Raw genomic sequence first — 25,449 nt, 5'->3', positions numbered from 1 at the left:
TTAGCCGCTAAGCCGCTAAGCTTTTAATAGCCGCTAAGCCGCTAAACCGCTAATAGCGCTAATCCGGTAGCCGCTAATAGGGTTGCTTCGCAAGACGAAAAAACCGCTAGACGAAGAGACTCGCGGAACGGATTAATTTCGTCTTGCGAGGCACCACTGTACCTAAGATATTCATCCATGTGAATCAACACATACAGGCTGAAGTGGCACAGCCTTGACACCAGCTGTGACTTCAATGAGAACTAGACCAAAAGAAAGGCAGGAACTTCAGTCCTAGAATAAACCATATCAGAACAAATTTATGAGAAATACTGCAGTAGGCTAAGCTACGTTTCTTTTTAATAAAGGGTTTCCTGCAAAACCAACCGCTAGAGGACAGAATAAGGAAAAGGTCTCAGACACAGCACACTAAGTCCAGAAACACTGCTGTCCAATTAGATGCTTTGTGTGCTGCAAATTTGGGTCTAACTCAAATTTTCAGCTGACAAATGGCACGGTATTCTTGTAAGTACTGAGGGGTTTTCAATAACTCTTTCAACATTACAAATAGTGGCAATAGTTAGCTGGATGGAAAGAAACACCCAGTGCTGTCTGCGCCAACTTTCCCTGTTCTGTTGAACCACTCCAGCTAAATGTGAACATGGAAAACAGATTAAATCTGAGGGTGGCCGGCATTCAGTTTGTAAGTACTAGGAAGGGCGAGCCATTTCACTTTCATACCTTTTTGCGATAAATACGACACCTGCAAGACCATGGAAGAGGAATAACACTCAAGGGTGAATGCATTTCTTCCTTTGTGGCCACTTTTTTCACCACAGCAAACATGCAACAAATTGCTGTGCTCTTTTGTCATCATTCAAGATCAAAAAGGGAGCTGTACATAATAGCAAACTGTTTTTCCAACCTATAGTGCCGAGTGAGCCATCCAGCAAAACCCAGAATGCATTACATGAAAGCTTTCTTACCTCACTATCCACAGCTCCGTTCTTGTCTCGATGGGGGGCTTCATAAGCATCCATCTGTTGCTTGGAGACCTTGGCCAGTTTCTCAGCAAGCTCTCTCCAGCGCTGGGCCACTTCCACAGCCGTAGTCAGAAGCACAAAATCCTGAATTAGCCTCACAACCAAGCCCTGGCAGTCCATTTTCAGCAAGGCCTGAAGGAATGCAGAACAAGTCAAGTTAGCCATGGACACCCAACCTCACTGGAGCATCAGGCCATTTCTGTAGGAGATCAGAAGATAGAGGAAAAACACTACTATTTTATATTTATATTCCCCTCTCTGTCTTGTTATATAGATACTCCAAACAGGAGTACGTTCAGGTAATGCTTAGTTCTTAAGCCAAGCAAAATAGAAGTGTGTAACTAATTTGTCCAAGATGTTCAAAGGTCTGGAAACCAAGCCTTATGAGGAACAGTTGAGGGAGTTGAGTGTGTTTAGCCTGGAAAACAGGAGACTGAGAGAAGATAGAATTATAGAATCATAGAGTTGGAAACCCCCAAGCATCGTCTAGTCCATCTCCTGCAATGCAAAAATCTCAACTAAACATCCACGACAGATGACCACCCAACCTCTGCTTTAAAACCTCCAATGAATAAGAGTCCATCACCACTTGAGGGAGTCTGTTCCACTGTCAAACAGATGTGATAGCCATCTTCAAATGGCTGTCACATGGAAGACGGAGCAAGCTTGTTTTCTTCTGCTCCAGGTGGTAGAACCTGAACCAATGGCTTCAAGTTACAAGAAAGGAGATTCCAACTGAACTGCTGATGGTAAGAGCTGATGCACAGTGGACTCTCCTTCACTGGAGGTTTTTAGGCAGAGGTTGGGTAGTCATCTGTCATGGATGGTTCAACTGAGATTCCTGCATTCCAGGGGTTGGACTAGATGACCCTCAGAGTCCCTTTCAACTCTACAATTCTGATATTCTATTCTAGGACCTTGCTATTCCGTTAAATTAAATGTAAATATCCTGTTTTAATTACGTGTGTGCAAAGGCACTGCAAAACTAGCTTATGCATTAGTATATGCAGCATAGACAGGAGAATCCCTGTGGTCTGGCCTTCAATAATGTGCATTAATTACATTATAGCCCACATGCTCTTAAAAGTGATTACTACACTCCTGCTGGGATTAGCAAATTTGACAACAGGAGTTTTAATTCCTCCTAATTGTACTATTTCAATTTCTGGGGGGGAAGAGGCTGTGGATCTCGTCTGTGTGCTCTAAAGTGACCACTTGCCTGGCACTTGGCTATTACTTCACAGTAGTAGCAATGCTCTTCCTTGGCATTTACTGAAGTTCCTGCTTTACACCAAAGCAGCAGGCAGCATTCCAAAGAAGAATACTTTAAATTCAAAAGTCACACTTCAAAAGAAGTGCCGGAAGAATGTAATTCAAATGTACAGTATTATTTTTCACTCCATAAGGCGCACCTGACCATAAGGCGCACCTACTTTTTTTTTGGGGGGGGGGGGACTCAAGAAAAAAAATATGCGGCTCTTGGGGGCTTTTGCTAGAGGTGGGGGAAGTGAGAGAGCCTCGCTCTGTCCCTTCCCCCACCTTCCGCAAAAGCCAGGGATAGCCGCACGAAGCCTCCCCAGGGCAGCAGGATGAAGGCTCCCCGCTGCCCTGCGGAGGCTTTGCAGGCTACCCCAGAGCTGCTCAGGGCTTTCCCCCACCGCCAGCCCCAAAGAGCAGGTCGGGGAGCAGCGGAAAGGCTGCCACCCAGCCTTCCCATGGCTCCCCGAGCTTGTTGGGCTGGCAGGGGAAGCCCAGGTCCCCCCCCCCCAGCCCCAGGGACCACACATTTGCTCCATAAGACGCACAGACATTTCCCCTTAGATTTTAAGAGGGGAAAAGTGTGTCTTATGGAGCGAAAAATATGGTATGTACTCTTCAATATTTAGATAATGCCTCAAAAGTGGGCAAACTTTCATTTTCCAAATAGCTGATTGGATATTAAGCAGCTTATAGGTAGTGGAGTGATAACATGTTTCTGCACCAAGGAACTCTTTTTTTTCCTTTTTTTTTTGGTATGGACATATTAGGCATGGTAGGACCATTGCAAGGGCCCTCAATTCGTAAACAAAGCGGATTCTCTCCCCGCTAAGTATTTTTCCCCAAGCCATTAAAAGCTGAGTGATAGTCAGGGCACCACACACGTATGTCTCAGTATGAAATGATGGGAGCTGGAAGTTAATCTTATTAAGGCAGACCTGCTGCCTCCTACATGTTCCCCCAAACTCCAAAACCAAGCCTGAAATGAGCCCTATTTCCGGGGGGGGGGGGGGAGTCCCCTAACGCCATTGAAAGAGTTTGCCCTGCTCTTGCTCTGCTTCACAGGCCTATAGGACATGGGCAACCGACTCATCTTCTGACTTTCTAGAGCATTTCCTCCCCCATGAACTCCAACAGTTGATTTCCCAGCAGGCAGAAGTAGTACAGTGGTACCTCGGGTTACATACGCTTCAGGTTACATATGAGTCTGTCAGGTTACAGACTCCACTAACCCAAAAATAGTACCTCGGGTTAAGAACTTTGCTTCAGGATGAGAACAGAAATCGTGCGGCGGCAGCAGGAGGCCCCATTAGCTAAAGTGGTGCTTCAGGTTAAGAGCAGTTTCAGGTTAAGAACGGACCTCCAGAATGAATTAAGTTCTTAACCTGAGGTACCACTGTATCTTCCAGTTTACAACCCCTATTTGTACACTTCTTAACATCCTGCCAAATCAAGGAGAATATCCAGGTAATCTGATAATTCATTTGCATTGATGGCGCTACACAACCATCAGGCCTTTGCAAACTTCTGCACTACTCCCGCTGGCAAAGCAGAGCCGGCTCCCTCCTGTCCTTTGCTCACACTCCTTACTGAAGGCCCACTTCCTTCCTTCCTCATCATTCTGTATCACAGCAGCTTAACCTAAGGATTCCCCTTCAGGCAACCATCACTTTATACTCTCCTAAAGGGACCCCTGACCATTAGGTCCAGTTGCGGCCAACTCTGGGGTTGCGGCGCTCATCTCGCTTTACTGGCTGAGGGAGCCGGCGTACAGCTTCCGGGTCATGTGGCCAGCATGACTAAGCCGCTTCTGGCGAACCAGAGCACGGAAACGCCGTTTACCTTCCCGCCGGAGCGGTACCTATTTATCTACTTGCACTTTGACGTGCTTTTGAACTGCTAGGTTGGCAGGAGCAGGGACCGAGCAACGGGAGCTCACCCCGTCATGGGGATTCGAACCGCCAACCTTCTGATCAGCAAGTCCTAGGCTCTGTGGTTTAACCCACAGTGCCACCCGCGTCCCGGCACTTTATAGCATCTTCTAAAAGAGCTTTCATCATTAAGGTAGAATTCTTGTAGGAATTAAACCAATCAACATGTATTGTGTATATGACATGTGTTGTGCATCATGGTTTTAGACACTGGGTGTTCAGTTTCCTTTAAACATCTTTTTTAAAAAAGGGGGGCAGCTTGATTGCAGCTTTAAATGAGGGTAACTACTGTATAACACTTCCCTGAGCACACAAAGTTTTCTATACTCTTGAGGAAGAAGTAAAATAATTATATAGCTGGTTCCACAAGATGGATTTCTGGAAGGTCATTTTTACTTAATGAAAAAAGTAGCACTTTTATTAAGAAGGCCCAAATCCCGAGAGACCTGGCTTTCAATTTGTCAGTTGCAGTGCACTTCCTTGCTCACTGAAGCAAAGTTTTAATGAGCAATTTCGGAGGGGGATACAACCCAAAGATGAAATTTACCTGTGGTTACTTAATCTAAATATGCACCTCTGAGCTGGGAAAGGGATCCAGTCAACAATTTTTCTGTGATTGTCTTTTGATAGAATCACCTGAGATACGTTTATAAAAATGGCAAGGAAATGTACATTGTATTTGCACTTCACTCATTGAAAACAGAATGGATAGCAGCCCAAGCCTAATCATGATTACTCCTAAGTAAGCCCCCTTTATCTTAATGGCAGCTACTTCCAAGTTTAGGTCTGCAGCCTAACACAGCCTAAGGCTGCAATCCTAAACTTATTTACCTGGAAGTAAGTTTTGTTGAATTCATCATAACTTACTTCTAAGTAGACATTGTTTGGATTGTGCTATTAGTAATGTACAAGGGGATGCTCAGCCATTACCTCAGGCACCCTGGTTTCTTGAGAAGCACCTGGGTGGTACTTAAATACCGTATTTTTTGCTCTGTAAGACTCACTTTTTCCCTCGTAAAAAGGGGAAATGTGTGTGTGTCTTATGGAGCGAACGCAGGCTGCGCAGCTATCACAGAAGCCAGAACAGCAAAAGGGATTGCTGCTTTCACTGCACAGTGATCCCTCTTGCTGTTCTGGCTTCTGAGATTCAGAATATTTTTTTTCTTGTTTTCCTCCTCCAAAAACTAGGTGTGTCTTGTGGTCTGGTGCGTCTTATAGAGCGAAAAATACGGTATATCGCAACAGTGAAGAAGAGCTGGTTTGGGTGCTCAGTTGTGCTAGAAACAAGCAGCAGCTTTAAAAGTCTTAGTTATTTTCCCCTCAGCCTGTTCAGGGGAGCTCTTAACACAACAGAATGCTGGAAACCAGGTGACCATTCCTGATTTAACACTTCCAATAACCAGAATACTTACTGACATCAGTTCCTTCTGGAAAGACTTCCTATCCTTACTGTCGGAATTATTACAGTCTTCTTTCAATTTCTCCAACACAGAAGCCACACATTCTGGCTCACTGTCCAGCTCCGCTCGACAGAAGAAAACAAGTGGCAAGTTGCTGTATCCCAGAGCATCTGCAAATGCACGCCAGCTGCTAATGTTTTCCATGAGCAAAGTCCTTACTGAAGCATAGATATAGGTGAGAAACTTACAAGGCCGCAGGATTTGCTCCAGCAACATACTGGTGGTGAGCTCGGGCCCAGAGAAATAATTCGGCTTGGCTTTCCCAACAACTAAAACATTTTTGGTATGGACAAGGCCAATTTTACCCTGATAGTAACCAATGTACCATTCCTTTGTCCAGAGTTGACCTTTCAACTTGATTTTCTCCTCACTTAGCAAGGCTATGGCATCCCCTTTCTTATATTCCAAGAGATAATGGTTTTTGCTTTGCCGCACTACAGTTTTCAGTAGTTTCCCATATTTTAAGCTTGCCACTATCCGATCCTGGAAGACAGGGTATTTGCTGGTGGTTGCAAGAGGAGACAGGATTATTTTCCCCACTTCATTTTTTTTCAGGAACCTTCGCTGCCCACTTGACCTGATAGCACTTTTGGGAGGAGGCTGTGGTGTTTGAACACAGAACTGAGTCAATATGGCATCCTTAGCATCCTTGACTTGTATTCTCAGGGTGAAGTCATACAGTTCGTTGGGATCATGTGACATGATGGGGAATATGAGGCGGCTGACTTTGCCCAGTTTCATCTGGAAGCCCCTCACGATCTTTGCCTGCTCGCTGGCTCTTACCTCATAGTTAGTCATGTTTGAAAACATGCAGAGCTTTAGGTCTTGCGGCCTCGCTAAGGTGAACTGGTGCTTCCCCCACAACTGCAGCGCCACTGCCGATGTACAATGTGCATGACGTGTAACTTCATTCACCAGCAGAGTCTTGGGGGCACAATCATGTCCAAAGATGGCCACCACAGTTTTAAAAGAAGGGTGTATGTGCTTTGGCCCATAGACTCCAACTGTGATTTTTTTACTAATGTAATCCCAGACAGTGTAAGGATATGGAATGTTCTGTCCCTGGGCCACAATGGCTATGTACATGCAAGGCTCCAGGTTTTCCAGCTGAACCTGGATGGTGTCTCCATAGCAACAGCCAAGTCGCACCGGTGTGTATGGACCGTCCTTCATGTCGCTGCGCAGGCACTGCACTCCCACCAAACTCTTGCTCACTGGGTCATTCTTCACTTCCGCTGAAATTTTCATCTCCAGCAGGATGGGGGTTTTGGTTTCCATGTTGCTCAGCTTGATCTCTAGCACAGGGCTGATGGTGCTGCATTTGTCACTGTTGAGCTCAAGAGGAGGGTCCAAAAGAGCCTTCATGGAGATTTGTTGTGTGTCGCCAGCACCCACGTGCCCTTCAGGAAGACGCATGTTGATATTTGTATCTGGAAGCTGAACTGCTCCCCCAGAACTATCTAGCTTGCAAACGATGTTGGTCTCCACAGGTTGCGTCTGACCCCAACCAGGGTTCTGGCCCAGCAGATCCAGGTCATGGCAAGACCTTGCTAATTTTCGATGGTTCAGCCATGCAACTCTGAAGTCTTCTCTGCTCTGGAATTCCTCTGGGGCAGGAGATTTCAACCCTGTGAAGAAGCCTGAGGATTCTGGGTTTTCTGACTTTGCCTGGAGTACGGAGAGCTCTGATAAACTGTAGGAGCGCTTGCTTCTGAAAAAAGGATTGTCCCGCCTGCTTGGCTGCTCAAACTCAAATCCATTCATTGATGGACCCTCATCAAGATGGTTACCTAGACTGCTGTCAGTTGCAGAACTTGACCCTGTAAAGGTGGGCCCCCCTGTGTCAAACAGCAACAAATCCACAGTGGTTTGGTGGGAGCAATCCTTGTTCCTATCAGGCATTATCTGCAAATTCCCATTCAGAAAAGGGTTAGTCTGCATGTTATTCATAAAAGGGTTGTTTTTGGCTAAGCTCAGGTTTAAATCTGTCCAGTCTCCAAGCAGGTCCAGCTCTTTGGCTCCCTCATCGGAGCTTTCCAGCAGATGGTCTATCATTCCACTGTCCGTTAATGAAGAGTTCCGGTAGTTTACAGGCTGAACGTAGGAGGATGGGATATAGCCCATCTCTGTGGTATTGTGAGCATACCACCACTCACCTCCTGAGGTATCTAAGACATAAAGGTGGTCACCCTTGGAGAACTTCAAGGTGGTGAAATTGTTGGGGCAGTAGTCTTTAATTGCTACAACTTCCTTTGCATTTCCAAATGACGTAGGATTGTCTATCATCAAGGCACTAGGAGAAGGCACTGCAAATCAAAAAGCAGAACGTAGTGAGCAACTGCAGGTGATAACAACCATCTACCAGCATTGCATAATTATACTGTAGCTCTTTTGCTTGTACTCTGAATCAGGATATTTGCATGCATAAACACACACATTATTTTTCAAGAGATCCTTTAAGAGATTAATGGATTCTGCATCATTAGAGACTAAGGCTGCAATCTTATACCAAGTTTACCTAGGAGTAAGCCTTGTTGAACTCAATAGGGCTAATTTCTGAGCAGACATGAATAGACGTGCATACATTGCACTGTAAATCTCTATTGGGGAAAGGGTGTGATATGGGTGAGTTAACTACTTGCAGATTTGGAGATTAATGTGTGGGCAAATTCATCACTAGATCCACAAGGAGACGCTGTGCTAAATGTGGGCTGTGGCACACAACAATGGGAAAAGAAGTTGATTGAGAATGACATTAGCCATGAACTGATTCAGCTTTGTTATACGAGGCTTTAACTAGTATTTGTTGCATAAGCATTTGCAAGCATCAGGTTACTCCTGTATCAGATAGTTATTGTTTTAAACAACTGCCTCATTAACTTACAAATCCAATTCCAGGCTTGCAAGAGCCAAATCTAAACAAACAACTGCAAAGGTGAAGGTCTGGCAGAAACCTGAGGGACCCATCCACTTTCACATTCTTTCACATTCTCCAGTACTGAAATGCAGGTTGCTCCAGGTTGGAAAGAGTTAACAGAGTCTTAATGGTAGTGCAAATTTTATCCAAGTCATGGAAGATAATTTGTCCATGCAGGAAGGCTTACACATTCAGTAGTGAGATGGCCTGATCTCAAAGGCTCACAGTAATAAATACATAGGAAAAACAAAATATGAGATTCCACGTTGCTGAATCTTAAGCGGAATTAAATCTCATAGCAAAGAGGCAAAGTGTTATATCATTGCCGAAGAAGGCTCAGAACACCACGTACAATGGGAGGAAGCTGCTGCATGATAAGAACGTGAATGCTTCAAGGTAACTTAGACAAGGGGGAAAGCCACACTTAAGGAACGCTTTGCATCCATTATTCTTAAGGAAGATAGCTGCTGAGCAGGGCAAACCAAAGCAGAGCCGATGTAAATGAGTAGGGAGAAATGAAGATACTAATCTGCGGCTGAGAAGCTTAGAGGTCTTAATGCACACAAATCTGGGTTACTAGATAATCACCGTCTGAGCATATTAAAGGAGACAGCGCATTAATCTTAGGGCCTAAAGGAACCCTAAAGTCACCCAGTCCAAATGTCCACATCTGTTTATATATTAAATCTCTATCCCAACTTTCCACCAGATAACATTCAAGGTGGCCAACCACAACAATACAGACACAATGCAATAAATCAGCAAGGAAACACCCTCATATGTGGCTGAATGTAGGGTCCAGTTTCAAAGAAAACCAGAACTTAAGGCCAATTCACACATCACATCCTATACAGAAGGCTCCTCATGGGAGAAACTGGAATTTAAAGTATTGCTGGCTTAAAGAGCATTGTGTGTGATGACCCTGCACATATGTCAATCCCTGCATGCCCATGCAGTGTGCTGGCTTTGGGAAGGCAGAACCAATATGGCATCCTAATGCCCATTTATGCACATGTGTAAGATCACACACACCCTCCGCTCCAGGCATGGAAGGGTAAATGTTCAACATCTATTATGAAGACCTTAATGCCCTCGCTGGAACGGAACATACAGTGGTACCTCGGGTTACATACGCCTCAGGTTACATACGCTTCAGGTTACAGACTCCGCTAACCCAGAAATAGTGCTTCAGGATAAGAACAGAAATCGTGCTCTGGCGGCGCGGCAGCAGCAGGAGGCCCCATTAGCTAAAGAACAGTTTCAGGTTAAGAACAGACCTCCGGAACGAATTAAGTACTTAACCCGAGGTACCACTGTACTTCATATACACACCAACTTCATTTGGATACCCACTCAGACATTGGGAGGGCATATATTGGGGGGGGGCACTGTTTTTTTCTGTTCGCTACTATGTTATGCATTTTTGTACTTTTATATCGTAAACTGCCTAGCGATCCTCAGGTGAAGGGTGGTATAGAAGGTGGTAATCATAATAATAATAAGAAGAAGAATAAGAATAATAAACAAAGCTTGCAGGGCACCAGTAAAAATCAAAACCAGTTAAGAGGCCTGCACTCTGTTTAAATAAAAATGCCCATCTGTTGTCAGCAGAACATTATCAGAGAAGGAGCTAGCCAGGCTTCTCTGGGTAAGGGGTTCCAGAGTTTGGAGCAGCCACTGAGAAGACCCTCTTTTGCATTCCTACCAAATGTGCTTCAGGCGTCGGTAGATGAAAAGGAAATGCCTCTTTCCAAGGCAAAAATCTTAGCATATTACTACTTCCTGTAGGTTAATAATCACTGACAGTATAGACAAAACAGCTGTTTACCACCCCATCCCCATCAGTAAAACATGGCTGGTTAAAAAGGTGAACAACTACACTGATTGCCAGCGTTTTCTCAGGCATAATGCAAAAGGTTGTGTTCATAAATCTCTAATGGTTTGTGACCTGGATGAGCGAAGGCTCACCTTTCCCATATGATGACACCAGGCTGTCTTCTCCAGCCACCCTGCCCCTGAAGTCAGGCAGACAGCAATCAACCAAAGAGTTTTACTGCAGTCTCTGAAACTGGTCTCTCAAAGGGATGCCCATCTGCTGCTTGTTCAGGTCCCTTTTGTACAGTAGAATATTCAGTCATCACGAAAGCCCTGCCCCGTACTCTAAAATGGCGCAGCCTCAGCAAGAATTAGGTCTTGGTGACTGCACATACACAAAGCAGCAGGTTTTGCAGATGGAGCCTTATCACTAATGGGGCAAATGCAGGAGGGGCTAAAAAAGTGTGTTTTGTGTTGGAGACATTTAAAGCACGAGGCAGGAAACAAACGGGTGTGCTTCATGCTGAGAGAAGGATGATGCCAGGATGATCTCTTCTCCTGGTAATGTGAAGTTATTCATCCTCTTTCCACTCTTCTGGATAGAGGGGAAGACAAACTGAATACAGTAGCAGAGCCCACCTCTGTCCACCCCAGGGACAGGTGGCTAAGGAAAGCCGCTTCACTAAACCAAAGTTTTCCATCTCTGGATCAAGGTTGTTTTCGGTAACCATTAAGTCAAACTCAATCTTGTATCCACTGACTGAATTCCAAAGCAGTAGCATATATAGCTGCTGAAACAATACACAATACTTTCATCGTAATCTGCCCGCCATAGCACTTCCTATGAGGAATTAAAAAATTCAGCTAAACGTGCTGATGCTCCTGAAATTTCTCCTTCAAGCCATGCCACACTTAGTTATTCTAAACATAAGGTATTAACTCTCGGAAAACTTTTCAGAAGAGCATTTATACAGAAATCTTTTCATTCCAAAACAATATTTTGAAGTATTATGTAAGTAGCATGATCAAGAAATAGGATCATGTGACACTTTAAGGCACAATTCAGACAATGCATCAAATCACAGTTAAGGAAGCGTAACTATGGTTTGGTGTGGTGTGTGATTGACAAACTATTGCTTCCAATAGTCTGGCAAGTCAGAGTCAGAAACCATGAGTTTGCAAACCATAAAGGTAAAGGTAAAGGTACCCCTGCCCATACGGGCCAGTCTTGACAGACTCTAGGGTTGTGCGCCCATCTCACTCAAGAGGCCGGGAGCCAGCGCTGTCCGCAGACACTTCCAGGTCACGTGGCCAGCATGACAAGCTGCATCTGGCGAGCCAGCGCAGCACACGGAAACGCCGTTTACCTTCCCGCCAGTAAGCGGTCCCTATTTATCTACTTACACCCGGGGGTGCTTTCAAACTGCTAGGTTGGCAGGCGCTGGGACCAAGTGACAGGAGCGCACCCCGCAGCGGGGATTCAAACCGCTGACCTTTCGATCGGCAAGTCCTAGGCGCTGAGGCTTTAACCCACAGTGCCACCCGCGTCCCATTGCAAACCATAGCTTATGCTAAATGGCTTGTAGTGACCAGAAACAGGGCTTTTTCACTTCTCCCACCCACCATGCTTTGCCTGCTGCGCATCTGGAAGACAAAGCTACAAGAGCAAAAAGCATGAGCTAGGGCAGGGGTCACCAACCCCGCTGAAGATTTCCACTGCTGCTCCTTGGGAAGGGTCCCAAACTCTTAAGCTTTCGTTTTTTAAAAAGAAAAAAGAAGTGTCTGGTCCTTCCAGAAAGTTATGGGGCAAAATGCACAGAAAGCTACTAAGCAATTTCATGTTGCCTTGCATGTTTTTCCAGGTACTGTGGAATGCTCCCTGTTGCCATTACACAGCAACAGCATTGGTGGGTGTGCATGCGCAAATTCAACACTGTGTGATCTCCACAATCAGGACCAGCAGGATGTAGCTGACTTCCCATGGTAAGCAGAAGGTCGTCAGGGCTGGCTGTCTTTCTGATATGGTGTTATGTCATGCTCCCCATGGTAGCCATTTTGTATTATACCATGCTCCCTGCCCCATAGTTTGTGACTGGTGCTGCCAGTGCTCTCTCACAATTTGAAATATGCCCACTGGTCTGAAAAGACTGGTGACTACTGAGCTAGTTTGGTGACTTTACTGTGATGGTGCTTCCAGACTCCCTTCTCTTGTAGGCACTTCAGTTTTGGTGCTCCAACTTACATACAAAAACCCCTCTCACCTTTGACGGAACTGAAGCTGGTTTCAGAAAATTCTTCACTCAGGTCAATCAGTGTCCCCTCAGATCTGCACCGGGGGAGTCCGCTGGCATTGGCAGCACGAATCCTCTGGGCTGCCATCTTGAGATTTGTGCCCTTCCCTGAGAATCTAGTGGGCCATCTTCTCTACAAGAGTTGTGCCATTTTTCTTCAGAAGCTTTAAGCTACAAGTGCGTTTAGGGTGCTCTTTGTTTTTTGGGGGGTGTTTTTTTTACAACTTGAAACAAATCTGAAAAGAAAAAGAGTGGAAGTTACAACATGGTTTCTCTTAAGCATTTCCAACTTTGACATGAGTCTGTTATAGAAAACTTCTCCAATTTCACTCTAAAGTTTATAGTCTGAAAAACACATCTGAGTGTATTATTTTACTACAACAAATGGTGGGGGGAACTCAAATAATCTACTTTTGGCTATTCATGCAGCCATCAGGCAAAAGCTGGGAGGGGGCTATAGGATCCTGTTTCCCCACTGCAAAGTACCATATTACTTACTTTAAAATATGTTGAAGGAGGGGTAAGTTTCTTTACAACACCTGCTCAAGTCACTCTAGTATAGAAGGTTTTCTGTCCCGTATATATCCAGTATGACCAGAGGCAGACTTCGGTTTTGACCAGTATACCTTTCCAAAGCAACATAATGGTTCCTATTCAATCTGTTTTCTTTTGGCCAGGGTAGAACAATCAATAAACCTGTAGCCCTCCAGAACTTGCTGGCCTTCCACACCTCTCATCCTTGGCTGGTGCTCAACATGGCCAGGACTGCATTGAACTACCGTCTAAGCAGAGTACGTTTGGGCTACAAGAATCTAAGTTACGTTGACACAGAGATCTCCTCCTTAGAGAGGACCTTCTCTGTACTCTACCTAGTTCAAAATAACCAGCCCACCAATGGGAAATATTTATTTTGGGTGTTCCGCAATATTCTCATGAATACACATACTTTTCACACTACTGAATCAGTCTTTCTAGCAATTTGGTTTGGACCATTGCTCAGATTTAGCATACATAAAATCCAAAGGAGAAATGCAATTCATCAGTTGAAAACACAAGGAAATATAGATGGTCACATTTTCCAGCAACTTGTCCAGGATGTGAACAGTTAACCATCTATGTAGCCAAGTGGACAGCCACTCCCAAAGTAGTTATTCTACCAGTGCTTCTCAGCCAGAGTGCTTGACTGCTCTCCATAAATGTTTCCCACATTTAGTATCCTAGCACCAACAGGTGTATAAAATGTAGCAACAATTACTTTTATGCCTAGTAACTGCTGTGATGATGCCCCTGGTCAAAACCTTTAACCACTATAAGCAATGTAATATCTTAACAAAAATTATTCTACTTAAGTCCTTGTTTATGAATAGGAACATTCAACTCCTGTTTCAGTTTAAGTAACAATGACATTAAAGGTAAAGGTACCCCTGCCCGTACGGGCCAGTCTTGACAGACTCTGGGGTTGTGCGCTCATCTCACTCTATAGGCCGGGAGCCAGCGCTGTCCGCAGACACTTTCCGGGTCACGTGGCCAGCGTGACAAGCTGCATCTGGCGAGCCAGCGCAGCACACGGAACGCCGTTTACCTTCCCGCTTGGTAAGCGGTCCCTATTTATCTACTTGCACCCGGGGGTGCTTTTGAACTGCTAGGTTGGCAGGCGCTGGGAACGAACGACGGGAGCGCACCCCACCGCGGGGATTTAAACCGCTGACCATGCGATCGGCAAGTCCTAGGCGCTGAGGTTTTACCCACAGCGCCACCCACGTCCCAACAATGACATTAGATGCGTATTAATGACTAAAGGTAACGAGTTGGATCCAAAGAATTGCAAGCAGAAGTGAAGAAGCACTGGTCAGTGCTATTAAAGGCATGCTGGCACTATTAAACTATTGCTATTGGGCAGGGAGACATCTCCTTGCCAACAAAGGTCTGTATAGTTAAAGCCATGGTTTTCCCAGTAGTGATGTATGGAAGTGAGAGCTGGACCATAAAGAAGGCTGATCGCCAAAGAATGGATGCTTTTGAATTATGGTGCTGGAGGAGACTCTTGAGAGTCCCATGGACTGCAAGAAGATCAAACATATCCATTCTGAAGGAAATCAGCCCTGAGTGCTCACTGGAAGGACAGATCCTGAAGCAGAGGCTCCAATACTTTGGCCACCTCATGAGAAGAGAAGACTCCCTGGAAAAGACCCTGATGTTGGGAAAGATGGAGGGCACAAGGAAAAGGGGACGACAGAGGACGAGATGGTTGGACAGTGTTCTCGAAGCTACCAGCATGAGTTTGTCCAAACTGTGAGAGGCAGTGGAAGACAGGAGTGCCTGGCGTGCTCTGGTCCATGGGGTCACGAAGAGTCGGACACGACTAAACGGCTAAACAACAACAAAAATTGGGCAGGGAAATTCCACAGCAGTTGTCCTCCTGCCTTTGCATGCAGAAGCTTCTGTGTGACTGGGGCACATCTTTGGGTTCAGGTTGGAGCTCCTTAAACTATCATGAGAGTGAAGGTGCCTCCCACATGCACAGGGTCTCCCTCGGTTCCAAGACCAGGGCTTTGTTTTATTAACAATTTACCGATGTTTCCAGTTTATTTTGCAAAGTGCCAACTAGGGCTGGGTGATATCTGGTTTTCAACACCGCAATATATCACCAGCTAAATATTGTGATATACCAATATATCACGATGTCTGAAATAAGAATGGGAGAGGTGGCTTCCTTTAAATGTTTTTTTTTTAAAAAAAAAAAACCTTTATTTTTTAATACGTAGGAAAGCATCATCTCCTGAAATGACTAATCAAACAAAAATAAAATTAAAAGGAATCCTCAAAGATACAAAAACAAACAAACAAACCCCAAAACATTTTAAATGGGAACCAGAAGGTCTTGGTTGATCTTATGGAAATACAGCCTTTTAATGATCCATTGACTAAATAAATCCAAGTCAAAACCCAACCTCAGATAGACAATTGCTGTACCAGGAAGCTCTACTTTTGACAAACAATTTACTTTTATTGGAAGGGACGGTCATTTTCTCTTTGGTCATACAGTCATAATAGTTCTTAGGATTCCTCAAATGAGCTATTACTCTCTGAGGAGATCTACACACACACACACACACACACACACACACACTTACTTTTTTATTATTTGGAGACACCAACTTTTCCCCAGCCTCTTTCAAACAACAAACATTAGCACACCCTTTTTCCCCTCCTTTCTCAGAATTGGCCGTGTTTTAGGCTGCAGAGGTCAGGATGTTACTTTTAAAGACAAGTTAAACATGGGGGAACTTTTAAGCTTCAAAATTTATGGCAAACGTTTTTCTTAATATTTCTAAACCTTAGAGTGCAAATCTTGAGTTCAGCTGAAGCCTCTGGAAGCTGCCCATGCCATAACAGACATGATGTCAAACAATATATTGCCTACTTTTTATGCAATATACACCTTTAAGAACAAATGTGTTGAGGGGTGGGTGTGTCTGCACAGGTGTGTGTCAGGGTGAAAGAAAGCCCAGTTTCACCCCTGCAAAAATACAAAGCTGATAATGAATGAACTGCAGCTAAAATCTCACATTTATTTTTCACATGGCCTAGCCCTCATCTGCAGACTGCAATAAATTGGCAGGCATAGATGCAAACACAGTGTTTGCATGAATACGGGGGGAGGAAGAAATGGAGTTGACGTCAGAAGAAAACAAAGAGGACAGAAAATAATAATTATGTAAAAGCAAGTTACAGCAATGATTAACAAGGCTGCGTTGGTGTTAAGACACACATCCTGGCATTGGTAAGCTAATTAACACATGAAGGATAATAAAAAATCTTGTCATTTCAAGCTGCAGGTGCTAGAATTGAGTTTCTGTTCAAAAGGCAATTCAGCAGTTTCATCCTGGAGTCTCCCTTCAAAGCTCCTTTTTTTCAGAGTGACCGGGCAGGCTGAAATGTTTTCCTGCTGGTTTCTGGACATTGCCATTTCAGATGTGAGTTTTCCGCCTGTTTATTTCATCTGAATTGACAAGCTGCGTTCAAAAGAAGCAAACTTGAAACCATGTTTTCAAGTTTTGTAGCAGGATTATTTTAAGCCACTACTCTAATAAAATACATAAATCACTCATTCTAAAAGACCAAGTACCACATAAAGAGGTTCTGGTTTTGTATTTTCCCTAAATTTCCAGTTTTTCTATTTAGAAAAAACTTTCCCCACCCAAAATTTTCCAGTTCAGTACAGGTGCGTATTAAAAAAAATTAAGATCTGGCAGCCCATCCCACAAGTTTCAGGCTGCAGAACCATGATCTTATGTGCAACAATTTAGAGCCAGTAGCTTTGACTTCCACATTAAATATTCAACGTACTGATAATCATTCAATTTTTATGTTAAAAAATTAAGAGAGATTTATGTCTGCTAAATGTCAGGGACTTCTCCATTCCTTTCAGAGTTACAGTGGTACCTCGGGTTACAGACGCTTCAGGTTACAGACTCCATTAACCCAGAAATATTACCCCGGGTTAAGAACTTTGCTTCAGGGTGAGAACAGAAATCGTGCTCCGGCAGTGCGGCAGCAGCGGGAGGCCCCATTAGAATCATAGAATCATAGAGTTGGAATAGACCACAAGGGCCATCGAGTCCAACCCCCTAAAGTGGTGCTAAAGTGGCTAAAGTGGTGCTTCAGGTTCAGAACAGTTTCAGGTTAAGAACGGACCTCCGGAACGAATTAAGTACGTAACCCGAGGTACCACTGTACTCTGCTTGAGAGACAAACAGAAGTCCAGGGCAGAGGAAGCACGTCACCAATAACCCTCCACCACGAGGTCTTCAAAGGAACCTGGTTGTTATCAAAATAGAATAGAATCAAGATTTCAGCGCTAACCAATAAGGCTAAGCTTCAACATATCAACTTGAAGACCATTTCTAAAAGTGAGCAAGGCTTCATTTATAGCATGAGATGGGTTGGGACTCTGATCTGGAAGCAGAGACCCCCTTAAACCCCTTAGTTGCCTAGAAACTGTTTTATGATTCCTCAAGGACAGTTTAAAACTGTCATTTTGAACTGTTTCCTCTTCCCCAATCCTGTTCAGCAAATACCTAAGAAGGGGGAGGAAGTAAAACCCATGTGCGGGGGGGGGGGTTGGTTGGTTTGGAAAAACATACCCTTATCTCATTGCACCCTGCAAATCAGTATTGACAGGTGGGTGGGACAACACATTTGTCAATCATGTGGTGTCAATGGTGTCGGGTGACTGACACCTGTCAAAGTTCATTGCATGGTGCTTCCCAAACACCCAAATGGAAGCTGACTCTACACGTTTCACCAATTCACTCACATGGCAGAGATGCCTGTTACTGTGGCAGCACCAGAGAAACAAGAGTGTGGCCCTTGGCCCCCCATCTCTTAACTGTGGGTAGCAGGGAGCCAGAGCCAGCTCTTCGCCTCTGCACTGGCACAAGAAGGCTAAACAGTTTCGCTGCAAAGAGCAGTCCAAGTCTCATCTACAGAGAAAGCTAAGCCAGAACAAACCGAAACACAGATTACTCCAATTAATGACACAGCTGACTGTGATGGATATGAAATGAGAATGGATTAGTCTTTGTAAAGAGCTATTGACTAAAGGTAAAAGGTAAGGTTCGAATCTGTGCGACGGGGTGAGCTCCCATCGCTGTGTCCCAGCTTCTGCCAACCTAGCAGTTCGAAAGCATGCCAGTGCAAGTCAATAAATAGGTACTGCTGTAGCGGGAAGGAAAACGGCATTCTTACAGCTCTAATTGCATAACTAGCTCCCCCCACAGCAGTTGATATATATTGAAACAACACAGAATTTGCACCACTTGTAGACATTTTGCTCTTGGCCATGGCCTGATATGAACTAGTACAGGGATGACAGAGCACAGGGTGAAGAAAAGTAGATCAGCGTTTTAGTCAGGTACTGTTCTTAATCAGCTGCATTAATTAAATTACAGTTATTAAATCTTGCCTGGGATATTATTAAATGTGCAAATAAGATTCAGACACGTAAGGTGTCAGATTGAAGGCCACTTGGCACCTGCTGAGTTTGTGGCTAGAGGGGAGATCTGAGCCTGAGACATAGTTAATAATCCATTATACTACAACGGATTATCCTTAATGGTGAATGTCAATAACTATAATACTCTGAGGGGGCAGGGGTTGGGGTTCTCATCTTAAATTGGGTGACTGTCCTCAGAAACAACATTCTGTTGAGAAAGATAGATGGGTTGACATGCATTGCAGGGGTTGGACTAGATGACCCTGAGGTCCCATCCAACTCTACAATTCTATGACTCTATGTATTTTAAGACAGGACAACATAATGCAACTCTCCTGAGCCCATGCATCCCAGACCAATGCCTTTTATTGAGGTAGTTGCCAGTCATATCAGAATCCTTTCCTTACATTTCGGCAGAACATCAGCAAACTGATCAGACAACAGAATCAAACAGGTTAGTCATATTGATGTGGCATACAAGAAACAGAGAGAGATGAGTGCAGAAAAATCCAAAAGCCCATCATTTGGAAATTCCACTATTAGGATCAGCCAAAATATCACGAAACAAATGAGTAAGCCTTTGAGTTCTCCACAACTCTTCATCAGGCTGGGTGTTAAGCAAAAGGAGGAGATGGGTGAAAACTGGCTTGATGTTGAGGCCACAAAGCCTGCATTTAATTACAGTCTTCAGATGGCAGAGACTGCAGACTTACTCTAACAAGTTGCACTCAGGATGCAATAAAATAAAATAATGATAGCTCCCTTGTTCAAACCAAATCTATTAGGGTAGGGAACAGTATATGGGCAGCCTGCTTAAATGGGACATTGTGCATTTTCGGAACAGATATAAATCTCTTAGCATCATATAGACACTTTTTAAAAAAAATCATCAGTGTTTCTGCTAATTGGCGAAAAGAAAGGTTTATTTAGAAGAACATTTACATCAAATAAATATCAAAAGGAGTCAATCTTTTTAAACAAATGTTGGAGGTAATGAGCTTGAGAAGAAAATATTTACTTTCCGGCACTGCTGACATAAAATGTGTGTCATCACAAGACAACGATAAGACTCTTGCAAAGAAGGACTCAGGAGCAACCCTTACTCTGAAACAGAACACCACAGAATTAAAAGAAAAAAGAGAAATGGTTCATCATGGTGTCATAAAGTGGCCACTACTCTTGTGTAGAGCTTGCAGTTATCAATTGTCAGGTGACAACCTGGTCCCATAAAGAAGAGGAGACTCCTTTTCCCTTGCAGAAATGCACAAGGCCTTCATTCAGTGCAAAAGTCGAGGGTTCTGTTTAGGAAGCAGACTTAGGACTGGCCCATCTAAACAAGGACATCCCCCGGACTGGTCCTGGCCCACCAAAGTCTCAGGCAGTGTTTGAGAACTTTCTAACTGGGGGTGACAAGTATTGAGCCTGAAACCTTGCACAGTACCATTATTATTTATTAAACTTCTATACATCTGAAGATCACAGGGTGATTTTCAATGTAACAACACAAAATGCATGCCATAATAACAAACAAAAACAATACCTCCACAGTTTTAAAGGCCATAGACCGTTTAATTAGACGAAGGTCTAGGACTCCATCAATGTAGGAATGCTTTACAGTCCTCCAGGTCTCTCAGGTGCAGTTAATCAGAGCAACAGTAAGGTTTCCCAAGGAAATTTGTGAGTCTTTGGGAAGTTCCCTGACTGAAAGAGTGTTCCAGACAAGCTAAGGCAGCAAGCCAGGTCACAAGACTGGGAACTTTGGATACAGATTTCAATACTTTTAAGCAATGGTTGAAAAGGCCATTACATATTATCTCAAATTCTTGCAGTAACAAATGGTTTTCCTTTAACTAGCAAAACATTAACCATTGCCTGGAAGAAGCTGAGTCAATTCTGACTGCAGCTTGTGCAATGTGAATTGGGTCTCTTTTGGTATGATGCAGTATTTCAGAGAAGATGCAGATTCGTGTGTCCTCCACATCCAGGGCTCCTTTAGGAGCAGGAGCAGGAGACAAATTGAATAAATAATAGAATGGTGATGCTTGTGTTAGTTTTCTTCATGAAGAGTATACTCCAACAAGAAAACTAACTCATCCCGCCCCCCCACCTTCTGCTTCAGTCTAGTCCCTTTACAACTGCATTTCATAGAATCAGAGAACTGCAGAGTCGGAAGGGGCCATGAGGGTCATCTAGTTGGACCCCTTGCGATGCAGGAATATGAAAGTATCAGCACCCTGTTCTAACCCTTTAAAACTGCTTTTCCTCTGAAATTTAACCGAGTTGAACTGGTTTGAAATCCTGCTTGTTCAGATCCGTTCCTGGTGGAACAGGCACACATACACACACATTGCTACCAAGGAAGACCATAGGATAGATAGCATATTGCTCATTCATCCCAGTGACAAGTAGGAGAATGAGCTACAGTACACACCACACAGGCTTTTAAGAATTACAGTAAACACATGGGGAGTGCAACAGTAAACAGGACTATGCAACACAGTAAAGGGGTCATCAGTGTCTTGTCATTAATGGTGTTCCTCTGCCTTCACAGCTGCTACTTCGATCATCCCTGCAACATGGCGAGACAAGCTACTGCTGCTACCAAATGTTTTATTGTCACTTTGACTCAAGACTTAACAGTTCTGTATAACTCCATGTGTAGTTGCCACACGGAAACTGTTGAAATGATGGTACAGGCGTACTTCAAGTTCTGTGGTGTAGCCTCCAGTCAAGTAGCCTGGAGAAGAGGAGGTTAAGGGGTGATATGATAGCCATGTTCAAATATATAAAAGGATGTCATATAGAGGAGGGAGAAAGGTTGTTTTCTGCTGCTCCAGAGAAACGGCACGGAGCAATGGATCCAAACTACAGTGGTGCCTCGCAAGACAAAATTAATTCGTTCCGCGAGTTTTGTCGTCTTGCGATTTTTTTCGTCTTGCGAAGCACGGTGTCGGAAAAGTTTTGGAAAAGCTTCAAAAATCACCAAAGTCTTCAAAAACCTCAAAAAAGGCTACCACACCGCGTGCTATGAGTTGCTCCTCGAAGTCAAGTCGCAACTGTATTAACGGTGTTAAGAAAAAGGAAACAAACTTGCAAGACGTTTCCGTCTTGCGAAGCAAGCCCATAGGGAAAATCGTCTTGCGAAGCAGCTCAAAAAACAAAAAACCCTTTCGTCTTGCGAGTTTTCCGTCTTGCGAGGCATTCGTCTTGCGAGGTACCACTGTACAAGAAAGAAGATTCCACCTAAACATTAGGAAGAACTTCCTGACAGTAAGAGCTGTTCGACAGTGGAATTTGCTGCCAAGGAGTGTGGTGGAGTCTCCTTCTTTGGAGGTCTTTAAGCAGAGGCTTGACAACCATATGTCAGGAGTGCTCTGATGGTGTTTCCTGCTTGGCAGGGGGTTGGACTCGATGGCCCTTGTGGTCTCTTCCAACTCTATGATTCTAAGTACTAAGGCCTACTAGCAACCACCAATGCTGCTGACGCTGCCAGGCTAAAAACTGACTTTTAAGCGCACATTTTATAGAGATTCTGTGCTAATTTGTTCGTTGCCAAAATACTCTGAAGGATTACACTCACTTTTTACCACAAATTTAGGGAAGGTTCACAGGCTCCCAGAAATAAGAGATGTTACATCTTTGGCTGGCCCCATTTTACTCTCAGTGGAGAACAAAATTCCAGACCAAGCAGTTTTCTATTGAGTAAAATACTTTTTCTATTCTCCTTTACTGCCCTGGATTTCTTAGTCTGTCATTCATTTCTTCCACAGATAGATGGGAGTAAATGGAGAAGCACTCTCATTGGACCCAATATCATCTGGGAGCTCTTTCACAAGCTTCTCAACATGGCTTATGCAACTGTACTCTGTTCAACTGTGCAGCTGGCTCCATGCACAAAGTGCCATTGTAAGATTGCTAGGGAGCATTGCTTGGTGAAGGAGAGCCATGGGCAATGCAGAGTTGCAATGCCAATGTCTCAATCGGCAGAAAAAATAGCAGCCAGTCAGATACCAAGCAATGAAGTGGTAAAAACACAAAAACTTGCTCTGCTGAAAAATCTTTAACCTCCCAGAATGTCTTTGCTCAACTACAACCTTTCTTTAACAGGCTACAAATCTAACTGTTACATACTGTACTGGATTTGACACAAGACACATCTAGAAAAGATAGCTCATTAGTGATCTGCGTTTACCATAGATAGGATCCTGTGGGAAAGATAACTCTCCTCTTCACTTACAAAACTTCTCAAGCCAGTCAGAATGAGGAGGAGGAGGAGTTACTGTATTTTTCGCCCTATAGGACGCACTTTTCCCCCTCCAAAAATGAAGGAGAAATGTGTGTGCGTCCTATGGAGCGAATGCAGGCTTTCGCTGAAGCCTGGAGAGCGAGAGGGGTTGGTGCGCACCGACCCCTCTCGCTCTCCAGGCTTCAGGAAGCTATCCGCAAGCCTTGGGAGCCCGGCGGGAGTTCCCAAGGCTTGCGGACAGCAGCCTGCAGCCCGAAACCTGAGGAGCGCAGCGGGGTGCACCCTGGGCTTTGGGAAGCTCTCCGCAAGCCTTGGGAGCCCAGCGGGAGTTCCCGCCGGGCTCCCAAGGCTTGCAGACAGCAGCCTGCAACCCGAAACCCGGGGAGCGCAGAGGGGGGCGCCCCAGGCTTCGGGCAGATATCTGCAAGCCTGGAGAGCCCAGTGGGAGTTCCCGCCAGGCTCCCAAGGCTTCGGATAGCAGCCTGTTCTGGGGGCTGGGGAAGCTTGGGCTTCTCCCGCCCCCAGCCCGGCAAGCTCCGGGAGCGATGGCAAGGTTGCGCAACCTCGCCTTCACTCCCGGACCCCCAGCCCCGAGGCTAAAAACAATGCCTGGACAGCGAGCGGGATCCATCTCGCTTGCTCTCATGGCTTCTTTGCTCTTTGGGGCTCGGAGGGGGGATTTTTTTTTTATTTCCCCCCCCCCAAAAAAGTGCGCCCTATGGGCCGGTGCACCCTATAGGGCGAAAAATATGGTAGCTAAATCTCAGGGACTGAAAGCCATGCAGGGTGTAAAGCTAGGGCCGTAGAAGTTTGTTTTATGGCTTCAGATTCTTCAAGAGAAACCTCTGGCCCAAAGCTGGCATAGCTTCATCAAAGCTCTTTTGCCATCCCTGATTCACTGTATTCTGCTAGTTGACACAGGTCAGAGAACGTCAATGAAGAAAGGAAGGGGGGTGGAGGATGAGAGTATTGTTTACAACCTAGCAGTTCACGGAATAAGTGCTGCATATCCACAATCTGTGCAAGCCAATCATACTCGTAGCTCTTTTTTCTGATAGAGCCATTGAAGCAGAGCAACAAAATCCATTTATCAATGTTGAAAGTTTAATTGTTGGTAGTATTTGCTTATGCACTCATCTAGCAGAATCATACAGTCAATAAAAGGCGTGGATCCACCAAGTCCCTTTGTGCAATTATGAGGATGCATGTTTGCATGACCATAATTATAAAACACACACACACACACACACACACACACAGCATGAAATCTGCCAGGTTTGTGTTGATTTGACCATGCTATTTCCTGCAGAATTAATGTGCTGGCTACATGACAAGCTCTTCCAATCCTCAAAGATATACTCACCCCCTTTCCCAAGTGACCACAAAATTGGAAGAGAAGGCCAACAGCGTAGAGAGGCTGGACCTGGAAGTTGCTGCTTTGGCTCCTCCAACTAGTAGATGGGTATTTCTGTCTAAGTAGAGAAGTGACACACTGCATAGCCTTAAACACTTTCAACAGAAGGTTCTTTCTACCAAGCCACTGTTACACCAGAAGCAAAGTCTGCAGCCTGCCATGAGATGAGCACAACTTTCAGTGCTCCCATCACCTCTTCCTAGTTCTGCTTTCCCACTCACAACTGGTCACATTTAATCTCACCACATGAGCAAGCTGTTGTTTAAATCCTATTGGATGCCCTTGTGATGTTTTGCTCAGTTTTGGGTTGCATTACTGGCAAGCTCAAGTTCTTTGTTCTGTCTCAGACCAACAGACAGAAAAGATGTTTTATAGCAGCCAAGAATGTGAACCAAGAAATGGAACGCCACTAGTTCAAACCTCACTATAACCGTACATCTACTAGGTGACATACCTCTCTCTCTATCAGACCCAGACCTTATTTATAACATGGGGTGATAATATTGCAAAGAGGAATGCACACAAAGCTAAACTGTGCCTGAACAAAGCGCCATTGGACTATCCACCTTCCTCCTAAAGAGGCTAAAAGAACAACTTTTGCAGTTAGCTTCGCTTTTCAAGAATCTCCCTGGCTACTTAATGTTAACATTGGGAAAGTGTTGTGCCTAGAAGTGGGACGTATTGCAGGGACTTTTCCTGAACACATGCTCGAGTTTGGGCTCTTGCTTAGCTGAAAAATAAACTTGTCAGCTTAGAAAAGCACAAAACAGGCTATTTCCATTATTTGGTATCCTTTTATTCCATCCATTGAAATAGAGGCAACAACCACTGGCCACACATGGAGAGACAAGTCTGGACACTGATTTACATCCCAGATGAATTTATGATGTAATGTGCTCATTCCCAGCAATGTTTTTACACTGCCAAGTGCCTGTAATTTTTTTTGTTCTTGTTTGAAAGCAACAAAGTGTGTGTGTGTGTGTGTGTGTGTGTGTGCGTGTGTGTGTGTGTGTGCGTGTGTGTGTGAATATTAACATATGAACTCAAGATCCTGGTTTAAAACAAACACCTGGCAAGTTTCATAAGAAGGTAACTTCA

General features: G+C 44.5%; 1 protein-coding gene across 2 annotated transcripts in view; it reads right to left on the bottom strand.

Annotated features, from left to right (window-relative positions):
- Positions 1–25,449, bottom strand: part of SH3BP4 (SH3 domain binding protein 4) — a 41,446-nt gene that overhangs the window by 3,681 nt on the left and 12,316 nt on the right. For both annotated transcript variants that reach the window (XM_028704091.2, XM_077919049.1), the window contains exons 2-4: positions 12,664–12,929; positions 5,623–7,976; positions 966–1,154 (exon numbers count right to left, since the gene is read on the bottom strand). In XM_028704091.2, the coding sequence (XP_028559924.2) occupies positions 966–1,154; positions 5,623–7,976; positions 12,664–12,781 (2,661 nt within the window). In that variant the 5' untranslated portion in view covers positions 12,782–12,929. The remainder of the gene's footprint in view (positions 1–965; positions 1,155–5,622; positions 7,977–12,663; positions 12,930–25,449) is intronic.

Source organism: Podarcis muralis, chromosome 1 (assembly GCF_964188315.1).
Source record: "Podarcis muralis chromosome 1, rPodMur119.hap1.1, whole genome shotgun sequence".
Classification (NCBI taxonomy): Eukaryota; Metazoa; Chordata; class Lepidosauria; order Squamata; family Lacertidae; genus Podarcis; species Podarcis muralis.
This window is presented reverse-complemented; position numbering and strand designations above follow the sequence as displayed.